Source organism: Patella vulgata, chromosome 4 (genome assembly GCF_932274485.2).
Source record: "Patella vulgata chromosome 4, xgPatVulg1.2, whole genome shotgun sequence".
NCBI classification, from domain to species: Eukaryota; Metazoa; Mollusca; class Gastropoda; family Patellidae; genus Patella; species Patella vulgata.
The window spans coordinates 85,346,285-85,370,329 of NC_065882.2; the positions used below are offsets into that span (position 1 = coordinate 85,346,285).

General features: G+C 37.0%; 1 protein-coding gene across 2 annotated transcripts in view; it reads right to left on the reverse strand.

Annotated features, from left to right (window-relative positions):
• Positions 1–2,204: 2,204 nt before the first annotated feature.
• LOC126817240 (uncharacterized) overlaps positions 2,205–24,045 on the reverse strand; it is a 29,915-nt gene continuing 8,074 nt past the window's right edge. For both annotated transcript variants that reach the window (XM_050544039.2, XM_050544040.2), the window contains exons 2-3: positions 14,103–16,513; positions 2,205–13,161 (exon numbers count right to left, since the gene is read on the reverse strand). In XM_050544039.2, coding sequence (XP_050399996.1) covers positions 9,937–13,161; positions 14,103–16,513 — 5,636 coding nt within the window. In that variant the 3' untranslated portion in view covers positions 2,205–9,936. The remainder of the gene's footprint in view (positions 13,162–14,102; positions 16,514–24,045) is intronic.

Below are 24,045 nucleotides of genomic sequence, written 5' to 3' on the forward strand. Positions count from 1 at the left end.
GTTGTAAAGTATGGCCAGATTGTCAATGACTGCTGTTTGGCACATGATTAGATAACCAACTGCGGTTCAGTGACGTTGGTTGACCGAACATCGCCAAACATCTCTATTTCAGTTGATGTTAAACTCCAAGCTTACTTCATAAAGACGACCATTTTATGAAATGTTTGTATATTGTATTGTTAAATTATTGTTTTGTTAGTAGTAATAAAAGTTGTTAAGATTTAACCAATATTTATGTTGATAATCAGTGAGAGTCTTTAACCAATCTGATTAAAGTACAGATCTATATTTCGGTTTCTTTTTTTTATACTTTCAATGGCCTCTACTACATGAAGATCTGACCAGTTGAAGTGTGAGGTCGCGTCAAGGGCCGTACGAGCAGACATTGATTAATCAACCAGCGTTGATGTTTCTAGTGGTTTACCCACAGTTCCGTGCATCGCACGCCAAGAACTCGCCGTAACCGACCGTTTCATTGACTAATCCCTCCCTAAAGACAAGTAAAACAAAATTTTGAATTATAAGAAATGAAACGAAATAGGATTTAATCAGATTGGTATTTAATACGAGATCCAGGGTTCGAACACGGTAGGGGGGCCACAGTGGATCTGTAACCAGGATATCCAGGGTTCGAACATGGTAGGGGGACCACAGTGGATCTGTAACCAGGAGATCCAGGGTTTGATCATGGTAGGGGGACCACAGTGGATCTGTAACCGGGAGGTCCAGGGTTTGAACGTGGTAGGGGGACCACAGTAGATCTGTAACCAGGAGGTCCAGGGTTCGAACATGGTAGGGGACCACAGTGGATCTGTAACCAGGAGGTCCAGGGTTCGAACATGGTAGGGGGACCACAGTGGATCTGTAACCAGGAAGTCCAGGGTTCAATCCCAGCATTGGTCGAGAAAGTTCCCCCGAATCTTACACCATGGTTTCCCCTTTGTTAGAGGAACAGGACAGAAACACGAATAGGATGAAATCAAAGAAATGAAATGAAATGGGGTTTAACGTCCTACTGTTCTGCTCCGAACTGGGCTAATGAAGACAGGCATACACCATACAGTGTGCTACGAGGGAATGTTTGCCCGGACAGCGGCACTATATCGAATTCCAACTGTCAAGGGATCTTTTACGTGCACGCCAATGTGTACCTCGGTTTTTCGTCTCATCTGAACGACTAGACAGCTGTCCTTGTCAGGCCCTCCATCCTGCATCACTGACAAGGGGAAACCACGCCGAAAAATCTGGATGAACTTTATCGGCCAATGCAGGGATTGAACACACGATCTCCAGGCTAGCGAGCCAGCGTCTTACCCACTAAGCTACGTGATCCCATGATTAAATCAAAGAAATTTCTTATTTTAAAAAAGGTTGATGTGTACACAAAGTTTCATACAGACATCTATAATAATTTTTAGGGGGGGTTGGATGGCCGAATGGTTAGCATGTGCGTGCTGTATCATACCGTCTGTCATGGGTTTTCTCTGGGTCCTCCCACTGCTAAAGACCCCTAGACGCAAGCGAATTATTGAAATAAAATAGCACTATATGTTAGTCCCAACCTAGTTTGTATCGAGTGGACGTTAAACCCCATTTCAGGGGGTTGGATGGCCGAATGGTTAGCATGTGTGCGCTCTATCATAAGGCCTGTCAATGAGTCAACTGGCGTGGTTTTGATTCCCCGGTTGTACGTGACAAGGAGTAGGGTCGCCTGTCCAATCTCGTGGGTTTCTCTGGGTCCTGCCACTTCTAAAGATGCCTACACGCACGCGAATTATTGAAATAAAATAGCACCATATGTTAGTCCCAACCTAGTTTGTATCGAGTGGACGTTAAACCCCATTTCGGGGGGTTGGATGGCCGAATGGTGTGCGCTCTATCATAAGGACCTGTCATTGAGTCAACTGCCGTGGTTTCGAATCCCCGGTTGTATGTGACAAGGAGTAGGGTCGCCTGTCCAACCTTGTGGGTTTTCTCAGGGTCCTCCAGTTAGACCCAAAATGACCCAGTTTGTGTCGAGTGGACGTTAAACCCCATTTCTCTCTCTCCTAAATTTTGAACGGCACGAAACCCCCCAAAAAGTTTAGGGGTGATGTTTCATATCTAGAACTGATCACAAGATGGACGGACAGACAAAACCCATTTCAATATCCACCCATAATTTCGTCTTGACACGAAACCAAAAAACAAGTTTACGAATGCTGTATATTTTGATATTTATTATATTTTAATATCATTATAACATATTTATGTGGTATATTTTAATGTTATTAACCTAGGTCATTATTTAAATCAGCACTTTATCTATAGATATATAAAGGAATGTATGACAATTCATCCCAAAGACAATTCATCTCAAAGACAACTCATCCCAAAGACAACTCGGCCCAATAGAAGACCACTCATCCTGAGATAGAAGACAACTCATCCCCAAGACCATTCGGCGCAATAGAAGACAACTCATCCCAAGATAGAAGACCACTCGTCCCACTATAGTGTTTGTTTTAATACGTGGGCTGAAATATAAGACCACTTGGACCTATAAAATACTCATTATTTTCATTTTTTGTTCATTCTGTTAGTTTTGTTGTCTCCACACCTTTTCAATAACTGGGATGAGTTGTCTTCTATCTTGGGACAACTTGTCTTCTATCTTGGGAAGAGTTGTCTTCTATCCTGGAGTGAGTTGTCTTCTATTTTGGGATGAGGTGTCTTCAATTGGACCGAGTATTCTTAGAATGAGTTGTCTTTGGGATTAGTTGTCTGGATACCATATAAAGCTTAATGAGGATATAATAATACAGTAACATATATTGCATAAATACTTGGAATACATGTCGATAACGAAAAAGACAAATTATAATAATAAATATAATCCTATCCGTACATGTATATAAAGAACAATTAGCATGAATATATGTCAATAATGAAAGACAAGTTCAAATAATTAGCATATAAAGCCTACATGTATATCAAAAACAATCTGCTGGATACATGTCAACCACGAAAGACAATTTTAATAATTAAGATGTAAGCCGACATATATATCAAAAACAATCTGCTGGATACAAGTCAATAACAAAAGACAAATTTGAATAATTAACATATTAAGATGTACGCCAAGATGTATATCAAAGATAACCGACCTCAGTACATAATAATATAAAAGACGACTCCATTAAACAGAAACATTATTATGGGTCATTGATTTCACACCATCTTCTTTATAGGAGCACAATATTGGCCATTCACACCATATCTTCTTTTCAAAATATATAAAAACTGTTGAAAACAAATCTCTGCTCGGAATATGATATGATAGGAAGGGAGATAACCAGGTAGCTATCACTATTATTAATATAAATAAAATAGGGATAACCAAGTGAATATTTAAAAAAGGACCAAATAATCATAATATACACATAATACCAATCTAATTTAAATACAGATCTATATTTCGTTTCGTTTTTTTATACTTTCGCTAGCCTACATGAAGATCTGACCAGTTGTAGTGGAAGGTCGCGTCAGAGGTCATACGAGCAGCTTTTACCCTATGATGTCAGACAATTGATTAACCAATCAGCATTGATGTTTCTAGTGGTTGACCCAAAGTTCCGTGCACCTCCCGTTGTTTCATTGGCTAATCCCTCACATCATCCAGAATGCGAGTTATATAACAACTCTTCCAGATCCTAGTGTAGTAAAAACAAGTAAAACAAAATTTTGAACTATAAAAATCGAAACGAAATAGGATCTGTATTTTAATCAAATTGATATAATACAAAATTCGGAATGATCATTTAAAATGTTTTTACAAACTTAAACAATAATTAAATTTTAACAAACTAAAAGTTTGGAATGATGAAGATAGAAATGTAATTTAAATATAAGATTGGAAGCTTAGAACAAGTAGGAATGTACCATAATTAAAAATATAAAAATTTAACAATAAAAATATGTTAAAAACACTGAATAATAAAAACATATTTGGTTTCATTTGATAACTGAAATACAGTTCTCTGATCAGTGCAAAATGATTTTAGCAGACGAGATTAAAACAAGCCAGAGCCACCTAGAAGTGTTCAGTAAACACTATCGGTGTAGACTGGAATAACTGGACGCTAGAGATTGCCATTCTTTTCAGACTTCTGGCATATTTTGCCGAACATAACTGATTTAACGGAAATGATTGAATGTAAATCAGTTTATATACATTCATATTACATTATTATATGCATTGCGACCCATTTGTGTCAATTTCTAGGTCCCAAATATTAGCGATTTAGCTCCTTTAACCTTTTTGTTGCCTAAATATTGGAAGTTGGGAACCCATAATTAACGAAACAACATCACAGTGTCTTTTTTGTTTGTTTATGAAGTCGAGTCACTCGGTCTGTTTAAACTATTAAGTTAGAGACTTACCTACTTTAATCTACTATTTACATGTAGACAACATGTATATAGGCCTAATAATTAATACAAATAAATATACAGGCCTAATATTTGATATACATACGATTTAAATTTGATTCAACAGTAAAACGGCTTAACAAATTTCTACAAATACTAAAACATTAGACATTGAAACAAAAAACTTAATTATTATAAAACTAACCTACATATTAACTATGATCTCTTTACCTCGGATATTTATTATATTTCTATTATACATAAAGATGTCAGTCTTCATTAGCCCAGTCGATGCATAAAAGTAGGACGTTTCATTTCATTTACAAAAAGAGGTAGCCTACAGAAGAGAAATATACATGAAAAAATTAAATGAGGTTTAACGTCCTACTTTTTCGGCACCGATAGGGCTAATGAGGTCAGGCGAGTAAAGGTAGATAACTCTCCATACATATTTTACAAACGAGATGGGTTCTGCTACTTGTGAACTGGACTAATTACAAACGACACTCGACAAACCTCCGCAGACTCCAGTACCCTACATCTAACCTCGGCTTTAGACGAATTTCAAGTTCCTGGATTACAAATGGTGTTGCTCATGAAGACGCCTGTGATAAGTGTTTTATCATACAAAGTTTTCAATGTCTTAAGTTATTTTCTTTCAAGTTTATCCGATTTTCTTTAAACAAAGGACAACTTTGCAATAAAATAATTCTACACACTCTTTGAACGACACAATTTTGAAACTTGTTTCAAAATGGCGCAAGTTTTCTTAAGTAAACCGGTAGCCCCATCACAATTGTATAGGTGTAGGTACATATCACTTACTGTCATACAGCCGAGCCTAAATGTAGAGTACCGCAAACGAGAGATTGTACAGAAGAGAAATATACATGTCGTGGAAACTACGAAAAATAAAACTAAGAGTTTTATTCTGTAATAAATAACATAGCTATATATAAATATACAGTAAAAGGTTATAGTTAAAGCTACTCTCAGGTGTTAGATATTAGAAACATTATATCAATGTTGAACATCATACAAGAAATAATTCCTATTATTAAGGCCTTGATTTGGACAAACTTTCTCAGACATCATATTGGCAGTTGGGGAGCCACGATGGCTAAGTGGGTTAAGACGCTGGCTCGCTAGCCTGGAGGTTGCATGTTCGATCCCTGCATTGGCCGAGAATGTTCATCAGGATTTCCCGACGTGGTTTCCCCTTGTCAGTGGTGCAGGACAAAAATAAACCCTACTGATCAATGTATTTAGAATTGATGTAATTAGTACAATCATTGGTTGTTATACATATAACGCAATATTTCAACAAGTTTTCTCGATCCTTTTTCACGCTCACATTTCTTAACTAAATGGGGGGTTGGATGGCCGAATGGTCAGCATGTCCGCACTTTATCATAAGGCCTGTCATTGAGTCAACTGGCGAATTATTAAAATAAAATTGAAACCATGTTAGTCCCGAAATGACCTAGTTTGTGTCGAGTGGACATTAAACCCCATTTCTCTCTCTCTCTCTCTCAACAAAATTTGCTTTTGTCTGAGAAAATCGTCTTTTAAATAATTTCAAGTAAGCGGCAAAATGACATGATGCATAGATAAACATATGAGGAGGCTCTAAACTTTAAAATAAAATCTTATAAAAACAATCAAATCAAGATAACTTTGCATAAGATTGGATTTAAAAATATTAAGCACACTTTGATTTCAAATCAATAGCCTGAGCTGAAGCTGTATACAACATTAATATTGTAAATAACTGGACAATGGATATTGTACAAACTGAGTTTTAGTTAGTTAAATATACATTATGCAAGAGCTAAATCTGCCTATTGCAGGTCTTTCTTTAGGCCTGAAATGTTATCTAAATTATTAATTAGACATTAATTAACTTATCCAGACCATAATCAACTCTAGATGGCATCGCTAGCCTGCGAGCTTTAATGGATTATGAGCCGATTTACTGCATAACTTTTCTTCACAATTTAACGATTAAATGGATAATCAAGACTATGATGTTTATCGTTCTGACTTTAGTAATGATGATCGAGGCTAGACGGAAATTTCAACCGCTTATTAGTTCACGGTTCATAGTGGATCAATTTGAATGAAATTTTCAGCAAATTGCCTTTACATTATCTAGTTTTTAACGGTATAAAACGTGATTAACGGTAAACGTTAACTTGGTCAGCCATACATTGATTTAATTTTTAAATAGATGACTGTTTAACTCCAAGCTGTATCCTAGCCATCCAAGGGTCTACAGAGTTGATTTTGAGCTTGTAAAGTAAATAAACGTCTAATTAATCATTTTATAACATCTGAAGCCTAAAGAAAGACTTGCAATAAGCAGATTTAGCTCTTAACTAATTATCTTTAATAATTACACAGCTAATAATGGCAACCCTTTTTTTCCTGTGCCGTTATTGGCATTGCTGGACATTATATAAACTGAATTTTAGGTAAGAGTCACAGGTAATGGCTACCCTAACTATTTTTACATGTGCCATTTTTACCATGCCATTATTACAGGACATTATGAATAATATAAATAATACCTGGCCGTTTCCTGTGATATTTTTACTGGGCATTAAAACACATATTATCTGATAAAAATAACTACGAGAATCCAAAAAGACTGGTTGTAATTCAAAGGTCACCGGAAAATCTTCATAAATTTTCAATCTGATTACAATAGAGATCTGTATTTCGTTTTTTTTTATGCTTATGATGGCCTACACTACAAGAAGATCTGCTCGGTTGTTGTGGAAGGTCGCGTCAGAGGTCATACAACCGTTTTTTTTTTTACCCTTTGACGTCAGACATTTAATTAACCAATTAGCGTTGATGGTTCTAGTGGGTTACGCACAGTTCCGAGTAACCCATGCCAAAAACTCGAATTAAAAGACCGTTTCATTGGCTAATCCCTGACATCATCCAGAACACGGGTTACATAACAACTCTTCCAGATCTTAGTGTAGTAAAGACAAGTAAAACGAACTTTTGAATTATAAAAAATGAAACGAAATAGGATCTGTGTTTTAAACAGATTGAAATTTTTTTTAAATAATACAAGTCATTATGTCAACATATTCTTTCCGTAAGTATAACACGATCGTGAATATCAATGTTACCTGCAACAGGTAAATTTCAACAGGTAGATTTTCGCTGTTCTCTGTGTGTAGTCTGCCAATAAACATGCAATGACGTAATTTTAGTCCGTCTGCTCATATTCTACTCTATATTTCTATGTCTGGCGCAATATAGCCCGGTTGGAGCTGACGTGCCATTAAACAACATTTCAATCATTCATTCATTCCATTTATATTTCTATGAGTAGAAGGACTAAAATTACGTCACAGCTTGTTTTTGGCAGAAAGTTAGGTCTACTCACGGAGAATAGCGGAAATCGCTAATGTTCAAATTTACCTGTGGCAGGTAACATTGACATTCATGATGACCGTGTTATACTTGTGGAAAGAATAGGCTATGTTGACATAATTGGTTGCATTATTTAAAAAAAAATATGAAGCTTTTCCAGTGACCTTTAATTTATTTGAAACATTCTGGGCAAAACATCTTATAATGAACGTGTAATACAAACTGTGCACGAGTATCAAAATTTAATTAGAACAGTCGAGTATTAAGGAAAGAGCTGATGATCAATGAACTTAATTTATCACTCTGCAAATTTTGTATTTTCAGGGAATGACCAATGAATAACATACAATTTCTTGTTTTGATCCTGAAGTGCTAAGATCCCTACCATGACCCTATCTGGGCTTGTTATACATGTACCAATACATCCTTCTATTTCTATCATCGTAAAGATTTGTTTGATTAAAAAATTATATAAGCAATTATAACTAACGTTTACGATGAAAGTTTGTCACTATATCAATATTTAATTCATTGATTTACAAAACATTTCTTTTTAATAATTACAACACAGCCATTTGTTTAGAGGATCACAGAAAACATGAAAATATCAGATAAGGATCAATGGAAAGTAGGCTATAACTGGTCGTATATGAAAACATGAAAATATCAGAATTATTGGAAAGTAGGCTATAACTAGTCGTATATAAAACATGAAAATATCAGAATTATTGGAAAGTAGGCTATAACTAGTCGTATATAAAAAAAGATGCAGACTAGTTTAAAACAGAGTACTAATATATCAATCGGATTAAAATTCAGATCTATATTTCGTTTCGTTTTTTTTATACTTTCGATGACCTCTCCCTCTACTATACATCTGACCAGTTTTAGTGGTAGATCACGTCAGAGGTCATACGGGCGGCTTTTAACGTCAGACATTGATTAATCAATCAGTGTTGACATTTCTAGTGGTTTACCCACAGTTCTGTGCATTGCACGCCAAGAAGTCGCCATAACAGATGGTTTCATTGGCTAATCCCTCGCGCCATCCACAAAGCATGTTATAGAACAACTCTTCCAGATTCTAGTGTAGTAAAGACAAGTAAAACGAAGTTTTAAACTACAAAAACGAAACGAAATAGGGTCTGAGTTTTGATCCGATTGGCCAATACATCTACCCTCTATTTGATAATATCAGTGTAATTATTATCCTTGACACATACCAACATTGGTATAGTCTCAAAGATCAATGTACTCACAGTGTTCTTGGTGACAGATCAACGTTCTTCATGTCACAGATCAGTGTAATCACAGTGTTCTTGGTGACAGATCAACGTTCTTGATGTCAGAGATCAATGTTCATGGTGACACAGATCAATGTTCTCAGTGACACAAATCAATTCAAGGTGTCAATATAGATCAACGTTCTTGGCCTCACAGATCAGCATTCATGGTGACACAGATCAGCATTCTTGTTCCCACAGATAAATGTTCTTGGTCACACAGATCAATGTTCTTTATTTACTCTAATATATAAACCTACAATTGGAATCACTGGATTTCTTCAGTTATTATCCACACTGGTACAGGTATCCATCACCTGTAAATATTTCTAATTCTACTAGTTACTATATCATATTAAACTACAGTTAATATACTAAACTAATCACAGGCAATATATTTCACTTATTATAAACCTATAAAATCTACACGTTACGTCCTCAGTCATACAACATACTATGTTTTATTTATTATAGTTATACACTGCAGTTTGTCCATGGTCATAAAACATCATTTATTACAGTTATACACTGCAGTATGTCCATGGTCATTGAATGTTACATTAATAAGCTGCTACAAGCTAGATCCATAGAAATGTTCACATATCGTTGGTGCATATAATGTTAATTTTGTATTCTTCACACCAAACCTCGTAACTGTAAAAATGTTCACATGTATCGCTAACTTCGATTTTTCATCGAACACGAACTGAAACTATTTGATTAATCAAACTTATGTCATTTTCATTAGTCAATTCAATATGAAATTTTCCAGAGGTGTCACCTTAACGATTGTTTAAACGAGAAACATCAAAAGTTTATATCCTTGATGCACAGGTAAATATTACGTCTGCTAATAATGAAGAATAGCAGGCACAGGAATATAATTTTCTTCATACCAAATATGGTAATAATTGAAGATATTTTTAATGGCATTATTAAGAGTCTCTAAAGCAGTCAGACAGGCACATAAACAATAATTGTCTAGCGCTAAATGGTATTCTGGATCTAGGGTGCAGGCGTGTCTGAAACTGACGGCTGCCTCCTCGAACAAGCCCATCTCCATTAAAGCATAACCGAGAACGGAACTAAGGAACGGAACTTCTGAAGCGTAAACGTTTTTCATCAATTCCAAAAGACATTGATCAGCGTGTCGTGTTTGTCCTAACATTTTATGAGAGAGAACTTGTAAGAATTGCCCTAAACACACAGATGGCATTGCCACCTCCTCCTGGGCATCTACTTCATCTTGTAAGGCTTCGGGTAACGTCACTTTTTCCAACCCACCATAAACAATCTCTGGTAATTCTGTTTTGGTTTTCATGGCATCCTCCAGATACATGATCGCGTCCTCGTAGTTACCCTGACTATACAGGAAGTTGGCGTACTTCACACACACGCTTTGATTCATCTCTAATTTCAGAGCATCTTGGAAGTATCCCTCAGCAGCTAAAATCATCTGTAACTCGCTATCAATATCTTCGCAGATACAAGCCTTTACATAGCACATGGTTGCTAGGTTACCCAATGTAACGCACATCTCTGGACCAAGAGTTCCTCCATGAAGTTCACGGAAGACTTCCAGACCTTCCTTGTACGAGTCAATTGCTTTATCAACATCTCCAGCCATGGAATGCATCTGCCCCAACTGATAAAGAGTGCTGACCAGATCTCCCTTTATATCTTCCCCAAGAACATCCTGCATGTCCCTCGCTTGCTCCAGATACTCAATTGCATTCTCGTACTGATTCATACTGATGTTAGCCTCTGCAGACTTGCTCAGCAGTTGGTTGTGCAGGGCCATGTCTTCTGACGATTGGTTCATCTCATCCTCCCCAGCAGTGGCATCACCTGTATCCGCTTCATCTTTAGCTGGTTCACCAACCTCCAGAGCTTCGTTATAGTAGACTAAAGCTGTTTTGTAATCATACTGAGCAAAGTAACAATCCCCCAGGATGTTTAAAATTCTCATCGCTTGACGCTTCTCTCCATTTTTCGTTGCTCTCATAAAGGCTCGTCCAATATTCAGATATTTAATGGCTTTATGTTGGAGATTCAGCACATTATATGAATTACCGAGGATGTACAGATTCTGACAAACAAGCCAAAATCGTTCAGTTGGAACCACCACAATGCCTTCCCCATGCATGACCCAAAATATCTCAAAAGCTTGGTAGCACAACGAAACACATTTATGATATGATTTGATCTTATAATAAGCTATGCCCATGAGGGATAGCAACAATCCATGCAAGAAAGTATTGTAATCTAATTTGTGGGCGTGTTTCACCATCGAGAAGGCGATTTCAAATATAGAGGCTGCTCGTGGATAAACATGTAACATGAATGTCGCCACTCCTAGCATCATCATCACATGAGCATTTTGTAGAAAGTGATCTTTACCGAACACATTTGAATCTTTAAACAATGGCATTGCTCGTTCGTACGCATCTAATGCCTTGGAATATTCTGTCTGTACGAAATAACAGTCACCGAGCTTCATCAACGCTTTCGACAGCATGTCTAATTCCGAATCAGCGTGTTTCTCAAGAACAGACAGAGCTTCTTGGTAACATTTTATGGCTTCGTTCAAATTTTCTTTACGCTTGACTTCATCCTCATTAGTTGGATCTTGTTCTTTACTGCGACACATTTCTGGGGCGACTTCCCCAGTATCGTTGTCATCGCATGCTTCTTTTTCGAAAAATTCACGAATGGATTTAATGATGGAAAGATAAAGCTGATCTGTCGTCAGAGAGGAAGCAACGTAAGCATTACCCATGTCGATTAAAACTAACGATATCTCCCTGTGAGCTACCCCATCTTGTAAGTCCCGAAATAATTTCAGCGCAACTTCAAGACACGCCATACCTTTCGCCATATCCCCTTGTTTAAGGCACAGAATTCCAAGATTTTGTTGAAGCTGTCCACTAAATCTCAACATTCTCACTGTTCCATCCATAATATCTTCGATGATCTGTAAAATTTCTTCGCACAGCAGCTCAGATTTAGTATACTCTTTATCTTTGATTAATTTGCCCACAACTTGGTGAAAGACTTTGGCTATCGTCAATTTCACTGGTTTCTCGCTTAAGACCGAGACTATTTCTTTCTCCTTCGTATCCTGATCATCATCTTCTAAGTCTTCTTCTCCTACATTTGCTTCATCCTCAGGTTCTTCATTATCTTCAAAAACATCATTTTCCTCAAGAGACATTTGGTCATCCTCTGGTTTTTCTTGAATTTTTTCAGATTTTCCATTTAAGTCAGCTTCGATTGCTTCCTCATCATCAGAGCCAAGATCCTGAGATTCATTTGTTTTTGGGTCCGTTTTCGATAACTTCATTACTTCATCCAAAACTTGTTGTCTGTTTTTATTCAGCAGACGTTTCAGACAATAAAATCTGATCCGCTTAAACCAGTTGGATTTCGAATCTAAAGATTCTCCTTCAATGGAAGAAGGGACTTCATGAAGACTCTCAAGGCTGAGTGCTTGTGCTAAGAATCCTGGTTCGTAAGGTTTTAATCCCATCACATTGGACAAAGGAAAGTTGGAGGCTGTTATTGCCGTTCTGAGGTTACCCGCTTGAATGATTTGAGCGGCTCGAGCGGCATTTGGATCGATGGCGCGCCAACCACTACTTAACCATTTATATAAAGTTCTACTAAGCAGATCCTCAAGACTCTTGCTCCTATTTTCAGCATACTCTCTCTTGCTCAAATAACATTCACTCATTTCCTTATTGTCAGTTTTAGCTTTATGTTCACACAACTCAGTGGCTTCACCAAGTAGAGCTGCAGCATGAACACACAGCCACTGCCACTCCAATGGACTTTTTCGGCTTTGTCTACTTTTCCGTGTACACACTTCCGCTAACCCAAAATATATTTCGATCAACTGCTCATTGCTGTCATCATTTGGGTTTTCCCCCAGTTTACGATAACACTTAAGAAACAGTCTTTCAGCTGCAACTAAATGAAGTTCTTCCAAAAACTGTTGAGCATTTTCCAGTAATTCCTGGGTAGACATCAGGTTCTCAGGATCTTGTTCTTCAACAGCTGGTTCCTCTTCAATCACCTGGAAGTAAAATCACAAAAACTAAATATATGCCCCCGTAAAAACCTGTACAAAGAATAAGCTGGCATCTCTGCAAACGTTATTCGAATTATGGTCCAAAATCAAAAGGAATTAAAATCAAGTGGCCATAACTTCAGAGAGAGAGAGAGAGAGAGAGAGAGAGAGAGAGAGAGAGAGAAATGGGGTTTAAGTCCACTCGACACAAACTAGGTCACTTCGGGACTAACACATCGTTTAATTTTATTTCAATAATTCGCTTGCGCGTAGGGGTCTTTAGCAGTGGGAGGAAACCGGAGGACCCAGAGAAAACCCACGAGGTTGGACAGGCGACCCTACTCCTTGTCACGTACAACTGGGGATTCGAAACCCCACCAGTTGACTCAACGACAGGCTTTATGATACAGCGCGCACATGCTAACCATTCGGCCATCCACCCCCCCCCATAACTTAAGAATTGATTGACATCAATTAATAGTTCTCAAACTACCAGTAGTACCATGCTATGTTAATTAAGGGGATGTTTATGCTTAATGTAGCAACTGTTGTTATCAGGTAATCAAGCGCTTTTCGAGTGTAAACGGACTTGAACAAATATGATAGTACAAATATTATTACTATATTTCACTTTAGAAATATAATACGGTGGTGTGAATACCAACGTAAACTAAAAATGGCCATATAACTTCAGTTAGAAATGAGCCATTTGAATGAGATTTTGACCACTTATGTTTTTTAATAAAAAGTGCTTTTAGTTGTGTGTGGTCTTCAAATCTATTTGTAACTATTATTCCTGCATGTTGGTTTGACTTACCAGAATTGCTCAATATCCCTTTTATTAGTAAATACATCAAGCCAATACATTACTGACATCCCACGAGTCAGTCCAGATAGCTTAATAAATCCTTGGTAAGTCATTATTTCAGAAATGGTATACTACTTACCTTATCATTCTCATTTCCATCTGTGACATCTTTCTCAATAACTTCTTCCACTTTAACATCCTTTTCTTCTGGTTCACTAGTAACTGAGGACCTAGAGGTACCCGGTTTAACTACAGTCCTAGATCCCATGCTGAAGATGTATTTTGGTGGTTGAGAATCAACATTGTGCTTAGCTCTTGGTGATCTAGGAGCAAGTGCTGGAGAAAGAGGTCCAGTTCCTGCTGATTTAGTCACCTGAAGACTTGACCCACTCATGGTGTTTATAGCGCTTGAACTTGATGAGTTTCTTTCTTTAATGCTGGGTTGTTCATAAGAATCTTTGGATGCTTTCGTGAGATTGGATTTGGTTGTTTGATTTAAGCTGTTGGAAGTACTGGATGTGATGGCTGAGCTCTCTGTTGTTGTGGTTTGGGAAGATCCTGTACTGTCAGCAGTTGAAGATGCAGGTGCACCATAGTTATATGCTCTGGATGGGTACCTATACGTATATCTACTTGTGGAGGATGTAACTTGTGGTGTAGCTTCTTCAGGACTTTTAGTATCCACAAGTTTAGATTCACTACTGGAGCTAGTACTATTTATAGCAGAAGTGACTTGATTACCATAATTAGAAGAAAGAGAAGAATGTATGTATGGATGAGTTGTTGTGACTACTTCAGGCTCTGGTTTTGGTTCTTCTAATATAGGAGTTGACGTCCTGGGTGCTCCATCACTGGTTGAATCTAATCCATATTTAAAGGAGCGAGATGGATATCTGTATGAGTGAGTGGAGGTGGTTGTTGTTTCTTCTGGTTTTACTTTACTAGCTTCAGTGACTTCTGGATCTTTCTTAGATTCTTCTTGGGTTTTTAGGTTAGTTGAGTAACTACTAGATGTGTATCTTGATGTGCTGTAAGGATACCTGTAGGAAGACGTAGTGGTCGTTACCTTAGGCTCAGGCTCTTTCTTAGATTCTTCTTGATTCTGGGAAACTTTTTGAGAGGTGTTTGATGTGTACCTTGAGGATGAATACGGGTATCTGTACGATGAAGTTGTGGTAATGACCTCAGGTTCTGATTTTGGTTTATCTTGATTTTGTGGAGTTGGTGTTGAACTAGTGGTGGAGTACCTAGAATTGTTATATGGATATCGATAGGAATGGGTTGTTGTTGTAACTTCTGGCTCCTTTTCACTAGTTTTAGTTTCTGTATCTTTATTTTTTGTACCCACAGCAGTATCTGAAGAATATCTTGAACTGCTTGATGGATATCTATATGAATATGTGGTAGTGGTAACTTCAGGTTCGGACTCTACTTTTGTTTCTGCTGACTCAGTTTCTTGGATTTTCGGGGAATTTGAAGTATACCTTGAAGAGCTATATGGATATCTATAAGAGTAGGTGGTGGTGGTCACTTCTGGTTCTGCTGTTTGTTCAGGCTCTTTTGTGGGTTCTTCTTTAGGAGTCGTACTTGTGCTGCTGTACCTGGATGTGCTATAAGGAGATCGATAAGAATAGGACGATGTTGTGACTACAGGTTCCGATTCTGTATTTGATGTTACAGAACTGCTGCTGCTTGTGGGGTTTCCATAAGAGTATGAAGTAGTAGTTGTCTTTACATCAGCTTCTTCTTTAGCATCTGTTGATTCCTTTTCCGAAGCAGAAATTCCGTAATTTCGGGATCGCGATGGATATCTGTATGAGTAACCAACATTATAGAGATTTGGCGATGTCTGTCGACTAGAACTCAAATTATCTTCAACTTCTTGTGATTTAGTTTCATAACTTGGAGCGTAATATGAATTCCTGGTGGAATAACCAACGTAGTGCGTGTCAGGCGGCTTGATCTGAGATTCCTCGTTATCGGATCCTTGAGAAGATAAACTATGTGATGAATATCTTGGCTTGTAACGACCTAAATACCCTGATGATGCCAAAATAGATGTTGACTGCGACTGCGGAGCTGTGTTCTCCTTCGATTCTGATGATGCCTCATTGGACGACTGATGGTCTCTGGAACTACTTGTTGATGACGACCTCTCGTTATTTCTTGATGACTGAGTGTAGGAATATCTATTAGTATTTGCAGTGCTGGGTGTTGATTGGCTGGAGGGGTTAGACGACTGGTTATTAGAGGAACTAGGAGATGAATATCGATAGGAATAACGATCTGGTTGTTTTACAGGTGGATTTGAATTTCGTTCCGAAGAAGCGTGATTTCCATTTGTGGCTGTATTCCCGGACTGTTTATTTGAAGACGTGGAATATCTGTACGAGTATCTGTCTGTTGGTGATGATTCCTGATTGGTTAATTGTTTATTGTAAGTATTCTGTGAATAATTGTTCGATCTATGGTTGTCGATCACAGGTTCATCTTTACTGATAGTCAGCGTTGTCTTTATTTTGTCGCTGTCTGGATTGGCCGTACAAAATCCTGAAAAGATATAAAAAATAAGTTGTGTTTAGTTTCAGAGAGAAAGAGAGAGAGAAGGAGAGATGGGTTAACCATCCACCCAACACAAACTAGGTCATTTCGGAAATAATATATGGTTCAATTTTATTTCAATAATTCGCTTGCGCGTAGTGGTCTTTAGCAGTGGAAGGAAACCAGAGGACCCTACTCCTTGTCACGTACAAGTGGAGAATCGAAACCACGCCACTTGACTCAATGACAGGCTTTATGATACAACCATTTGGCCATCCACTCCCCCCACTCGAGAAAAAGAGAAACAGAGATCTACAAACAAATGGTAATCCATCAGAACCTAGAAATTGTTACACCAGGAAATATTTTCAACGAAATAGTAATTATGTTCCATATTAGGTTCCATATTATGTTTTTGTGTTTAGAAACAAGGTTGAAAACTTTGTTTCGGTGGCAATATCACCCTTTACAACTGTGACAGCTTCAAACAACTGGAAAATACAGATCACTGTAGTGCATCAAACTGTTTGAGTCACAGGAAAGGCTGTGAACCACTTAAGGACCGTTCTGTGGCTCGGGCGGTTGGATGGACTCTAGGGAGCAGTTCCGAAAAATTAGTTATAGAATATTTTCTTTTTATAATTTTTAATCATATGTTGTTTGTCTCTTGTCAAATAAACCTACCATACTGATGTACATTTGTGTGAGCGTGATGGACAATGACCAGAATATGTCCCCTTAAGCTTAACCGGGCCCTGGTACCAGCTGCTAAAGGGTTAATGTCAGATTGGTCGACATTTTACTTAACCCTTAGGCTTTAACCACCACAACGTTATACAGCTACATGTAAGTGGTCACGGTCGACCACAGCAAGAACCTTTTTTATAAGCCACATTTGAGTATTTAGTTTCGTATTTAATTGATATGTCAGACAGGAAAATGTCTTGTCAAGTGCATTGAGAAAAACATGTCTTTGTTCAACATTTTTTGACGAAAAACGTAATTTAATGATGTTGGGAAGGTTAAAGATGCTCGAAGCGGTTGAAATACTTATGAATTATTCCGACTCAGATTATATCAATGACACCGATTCTGAAGACGATTTAGAATGATTTGAAAATTATAGATAACTTATCCCCTTCAACTTTATTATTGGTGTCAAGAGTCTATCAAGAAATAGGCATACAAAATATTTCACGTCTGCCTTTATTTAGCCTGACCACTTGACGTCATGCGTCAAAATGACGCCGACCGGTTAAGGGTTAAAGTTAAATCTTCCAACACTCATAACTTGGCTCAGAATAAAGTATTTTAAATGAAATTTTCAATCACTATATTCATTTACCAGCCTCTCACCAGCTTTAGTCACCTTACTAAGGGAGTGTTGCCGTCCTCTTTCTCGTATCCAGTTATATTCATTTTTCATAATGTTTTTAAACTATTACCGGTATACGTGTAGCGAGAACTATCATCTCTTTATCTAAATCTTACATAATGCATCTTTAAATTTAGTTAAAAGAAACTTAAAAAGAAAATCTTTACATGAAGGTAAAGACACTTACACTTTAATATAAGGTCCATGGTAAAGTTTATCCTTTTTTCCCCCCCGCTTTGATGTTAAAGATACATTATGGGAGATTAGATAAATAGCTGGCAGTTCTGACTATAATAGTTAAAAACTAGATAATATAAAGTCAATTTGTTGAAAATTTCAGTCAAATTGATCAACTATGAACCGAGAATTAATGGATTGAAATTTCGGCCTAGCCTCTATCATCATTACTAAAGTCAAGATAAAAAACATAGTCTTGATCATCCATTTCATGATTAAATTATGAATGGAAGTCGAGCAACAAATGGGATCATAATCCATTAAATATCGCAGGCTAGCGATGGCATCGAGAGTTGATTATGTCTTGGATAAGTTTATTAATGTCTAATTAATAATTTAGATAACATTTCAGGCCTAAAGAAACACCTGCAATTGGCAGATTTAGCTCTTGTATAATGTATGTTTAATATATCTCAGTTTAAGTTGAAGTATAATTTGTGACTTGAAAGAGAGAAGGAGAGAAATTGGGTTTAATGTCCACTCGACACTAACTAGGTCATTTTGGCACTAACATATGGTTTAATTTTTTTATTTCAATAATTCGCTTGCGCGTAGGGATCTTCAGCAGTGGGAGGAAACCGGAGGACCCGTAGAGAAAACCCACGAGGTTGGACAGGCGACCCCACTCCTTGTCACGTACAACCGGGGATTCGAAACCATGCCAGTTGACTCGGCAATCCAACTCCCCTGATAAACCTGAATTCTATTTTATTACAAAGTCTCCTTTTACAGAATTTAAATTATTTATTGTGTGTATGTATCTCGGTTCTCCAGTTTCCTCCCACTGCTAAAAAAAACCTATGTGCAAGCAAATTGTCCACTAGACACATATTAGGTCCCAGTGGAGGTCTCTCTCTCTCTCTGTCTCTGTCTCTCTTCTTGTTGCCTTGGGTGGTTTTAAATGACAAACAACAACACCATGCATATAACATAAGAGACAGAATAATTTAATTGGCCACTTAAGCTCTCGACTCATGTAGATGTTTTTACACACTCAAAATAGAAAATAAGTCCTCGCCCTATATATATATATGTACATTTCGGGATCTAAAGCAAGTTTTTACTTTATTATTTTTTTTTATTATTTCAAACGAAACCAGTTTTAAAGTGAGCGTATACAGTGTGTATTGTTCAGTATTTAGTACAAGGTTGACTAAACAGAGAATATTGTCAACTTGAACCAGCGTTTATAACTTGTATACAACCGACTAACAATGGATATTGATATCAGTAACTAACATTAATTCAACCGTTATAGTCCTCAGGTATTATATAGATTGGCCGACAAATTTATTTATGTTTTGCTGTTATTATATACTACCCCGACAAGGTTTTTGCCTAGGACCAACAGCTAACCAAAAGGGAGAAAATGCTGCTGATTTTAGAAATTGGAATGAAACCAAATAAAAAGAGAGAGAGAGAGAGAGAGAGAGAGAGAGAGAGAGATGGGTTTAAAATCCTCTCAACACAAACTAGGTCATTTCGGGACTAACACATGGTTCAATTTTATTTCAATAATTCGCTTGCACGTAGGGATCTTTAGCAGTGGGAGGAAACCGGAGGACCCAGAGAAAACTCATGAGGTTGGACAGGCGACCCTACTCCTTGTCATGTACAACCAGGGAATCGAGACCCCGCCAGTTGACTCAATAGCAGACCGTATGATACAGCGCGCACATGCTAACCCCACCTAATAAAAAGAATCCACAAGGTTATAAGCATGCCTCACCACTCAGTCTGGGATCAAATCAAATTGGAATGAAACTAAAGAACCTCATAAAAACAAATGAAATGAAATGGGGTTAACGTCCTACTGTTCTTCTCCGACTGGGCTAATGAAGACGGGTATACACCATACAGTGTGCTATGAGGGAAATTTTGCCCTGACAGCGGCACTATGACCTACTCTTATATCGAATTTCAACTGTCAAGGGATTTCTTACATGCACGTCAATATATACACGGGACCTCGGTTTTTCATCCCATCCAAACGACTAGAAACCATGATCAAATCAAACCCTTAATAATTCAATAATCATGAGTGTGTGCATGTGTTCCAATTGTCAGTCTGTTATATGAATGGTGTACTATATTAGGGGAGAAAGAGAGAGTGTGACAATCTCAGCTTAAACTGTTAGAATTTCTTATTCAAGAAGCACAGTCAACATTAGTATGATAAAAGATACACAGTCAACATTTAGTATAATAAAAGATGCACAGTCAACATCTAGTATGATAAAAGATACACAGTCAACATCTAGTATGATAAAAGATGCACATTCAACATCTAGTATGATAAAAGATACACAGTCAACATCTAGTATAATAAAAGATGCACAGTCAACATTTAGTTTGATAAAAGATGCTCATTCAACATCTAGTGTGATAAAACGTTGATTGATTAAGCTTGGTGGCTGTGTGAACAAGGTGGTAGGTGTGTGAGCAAGGCAGTGACTCACCAGCCCGGAGGACCCAGGTTTAACACCAGCCCGGAGGACCCGGAGGACCCAGGTTTAACACCAGCCCGGAGGACCCAGGTTTAACACCAGACTTTGCCGGTGAAAGTTCCTCAGACTTCTCCACATGGTTTGCCCATTGTTAGTGATGTAAAATGTATGATATGACAAAGAACAGTTTCTTGATGGAAAACCGAGGTTCAGTGTACACATGTTATTCTACATGTAAAACAAAAGTTGGAATTTTAGCTGCTGTACGGACAAAAGTTTCTTCATAGCACACTGTATTAGGTCATTGTATGCCTGCCTCTTTAAACGGGTTGTAGCAGAAAAGCACTTATACTGGTTGTCAATTTAACATGCTATATTGTAATTGTTGTGATATACATGTATATTGCACAGTTGACTTAGTTAATGTATCAGTGCAGGTATTTATAATGCATGGTTTGACCCCTGTCTTAATGTATATTTATCAGTATGCTTTGACCTGAAAGGAAATACTTAAACATTAACTATAACAATTTAAATAATCCAAGTTACGCTGACCTAAACCTTGCTGTAACATTCTAATACAAACATTGAATAATTTACCCTTATACAGTAACATTCTAATTTACGCTACATATAAAATCTTCCGCTACCAGAAACTATCAATAAACATCCAAGACGAGACAGTTTAATATGGAGTTTACATCTGTTCAACTAACAATGGTTCATTTCAGGACTAACATAAATCCTTATATTAACCCCTACTGTGATATATTTTAATATAAACCCTACTGTGATATATTTTAATATAAACCCTACTGTAATATATTTTAATATAAACCCCATTATACTGTAATATTTCAATATAAACCCAACTGTAATATTTTTCAACATAAACCCAACTGTAATATTTTTCAACATAAACCCTATAATATTGTAATATATAAAACATACTGTAATATATTTTAATATAAACCCTACTGTAATAATACTTTTATATATAAACCCCTACTGTAATATATTTCAATATAAATCCATCTGTAATATATAAACCCAACTGTAATACATTTTAATATAAACCCTAATGTAATATATTTTAATATAAACCCAACTGTAATATTTTAATATAAACCCAACTGTAATATTTTAATATAAACTCTGTATAAAATCTTCTTCTATCAACAAAGATCTGATCGAGACGAGACAGAAAAATATGGAATTTACATCTGTTCAAAACACAATGGTTCATTTCGGGAGAGAGAGAGAAAGAGAGAAATGGGGTTTAACGTCCACTCGACACAAACTAGGTCATTTTAGGACTAACACATGGTTTTAATTTTACTTCAATAATTTGATTGGGCGTAGGGGTCTTTAGCAGTGGGAGGAAACTGGAGGACCCGGAGAAAACCCATGAGGTTTGACAGACGACCCTACTCCTTGTCACGTACAATCGGGGATTCAAGGTTCATTTCAGGACTAACAGAATATTTTACTTATTTTAATACAAACCCTAACAAAACAATAAACCAACAGTTAGAACAGACTCTTGACAAAACAGAAAAATATGGAGTGCACATCTGTTCAACATACAATGGGTCATTTTGGGACTAACATATGGAATATCTTTTTCTAATAATTCAACTGTTGTGGGCAATCCGAGTAACCTGGAAATTCCATGTGGTAAAGCCACTCCCCAGTTCTTGTCACATACAAACCTTGGATTGAACTCCCAACAATTAAACAGACCTCTTGATCTAGACAGTGCACTTTAAACCACCTGGTTGATCCCCACCCCTATCCCCACTCCTTGGAGTTTATGGCCCTGGCACTGATCTCTTTCATGATTTCGATTGTTTAAACAGTATTTAAAGGGGAGCAAAAACAGCGATGAAGTTTGTCTAGTCATTCGGAAGGGATAAAAAAAAACCCCAACAGCCCTGAGCAATGAGTTTATGGTGATGAAGCTTGTCTAGTTATTCGAATGGGACAACAGCCCAGAGCAATGATGTAATAAGATCTGATTGTTATAAAATGAAACAAGTTGACCTATAGTTTAAGTATGTTAAATAGAAAGAGAGAGGGAGAGTGTTGATATAGGAGATCAGAGAGAGAGAGTGTTGACATAGGTATAGTGGGTGTGTCATGTCAACCATTTAACTACAGGTTTAATACCATGATGAGTAGATTAAATCTGGTTTTATTGTTTACATTCTTATTACATTACATACATCTACAGGTATACTTTATATATACATCTATATATGTCAACTTCACCTCCACTCCCTGGTTACAATCACTCACCCCTATCACCTTGTGTTAATTAGGTAGTAATATTCGGGATGACCCCTGTCTTAAGTTAATTAGTTAGTAATATTCAAGATGACCTCCGTCTTAATTTAATTAGATAGTAATATTCGAGATGACCCCGGTCTTAAAATAATTAGCTAGTAATATTCGTGATGACCCCGGTCTTAAGTTAAATAGTTAGCAATATTCTGGATGACCCCTGTCTTAAGTTAATTAGGTACATGTAGTAATATTTTGGGAGGCCTCTAGTTTTAAATTGCGGGTCTTTCTTTATGGTTACAAGTATGATATAATTTATTATATAGAGAATTTGGTCACATGACAAGCATATTATCAGCTCTGTAGAAGAGAGAAGAGAGAGAGAAATGGGGTTTAACGTCAACTCCCCACAAACTAGGTCATTTTGGGACTAACACATACTTCAATTTTATTTCAATAATTCACTTTGGCGAATTTGGCTCTTTAAAACCATGCCCCTTGATTGAATGACAGTTATGATCTATGTTCTAAAGGGCACACGTAAGACCATGTGACCACCCGCCCCCTTAAAATTACATACTAATTTATAATATTTGTTATATTTTCATGTGAAATACAACAAAATACATATCACATCCACCTAATTATGTCAGAAAAATATTTTTAGAATTTTAAAAATGATTGTACGATAAGTTAAGAGTATTTTAGCCTGTGGCTACATATTTGAAAATTTTATAACTGAGGCATAGACAACAAATGTCAATCACAATTACCATTTGAAAAATGCTAAAATAAAATGTATAAATAATTTTTTTTAAAAATATTTGAAGAATGTATCACAAATTTTACTTGGGAGAAAATGAGGCCTGGAAATAATGGTTTTAGATGTACCAAACAAAATGTCAGGCACTAATGAAATAGTACCTGACATTTTCAACTTAGTGCCGGACATGTATTAACAATATCAATAAAAACGACAAATCAGTGCCAGACAAAATGACACGCACCAGAGGTTTTGTTCTGGACAAAATGACAGGCACAAGAGGTTTTGTGCCTGACAAAGCTTGAATCTGTTCTTGACATTGTCAGTGACAGGTGCCTTGTTTATGTATTCATCCTTTTGCGTGGATATTTATCCATGTAGAGAGACTGAGACAGGTACATGATGATTAAATTAGGAAGAAAATTAACCTGACTTA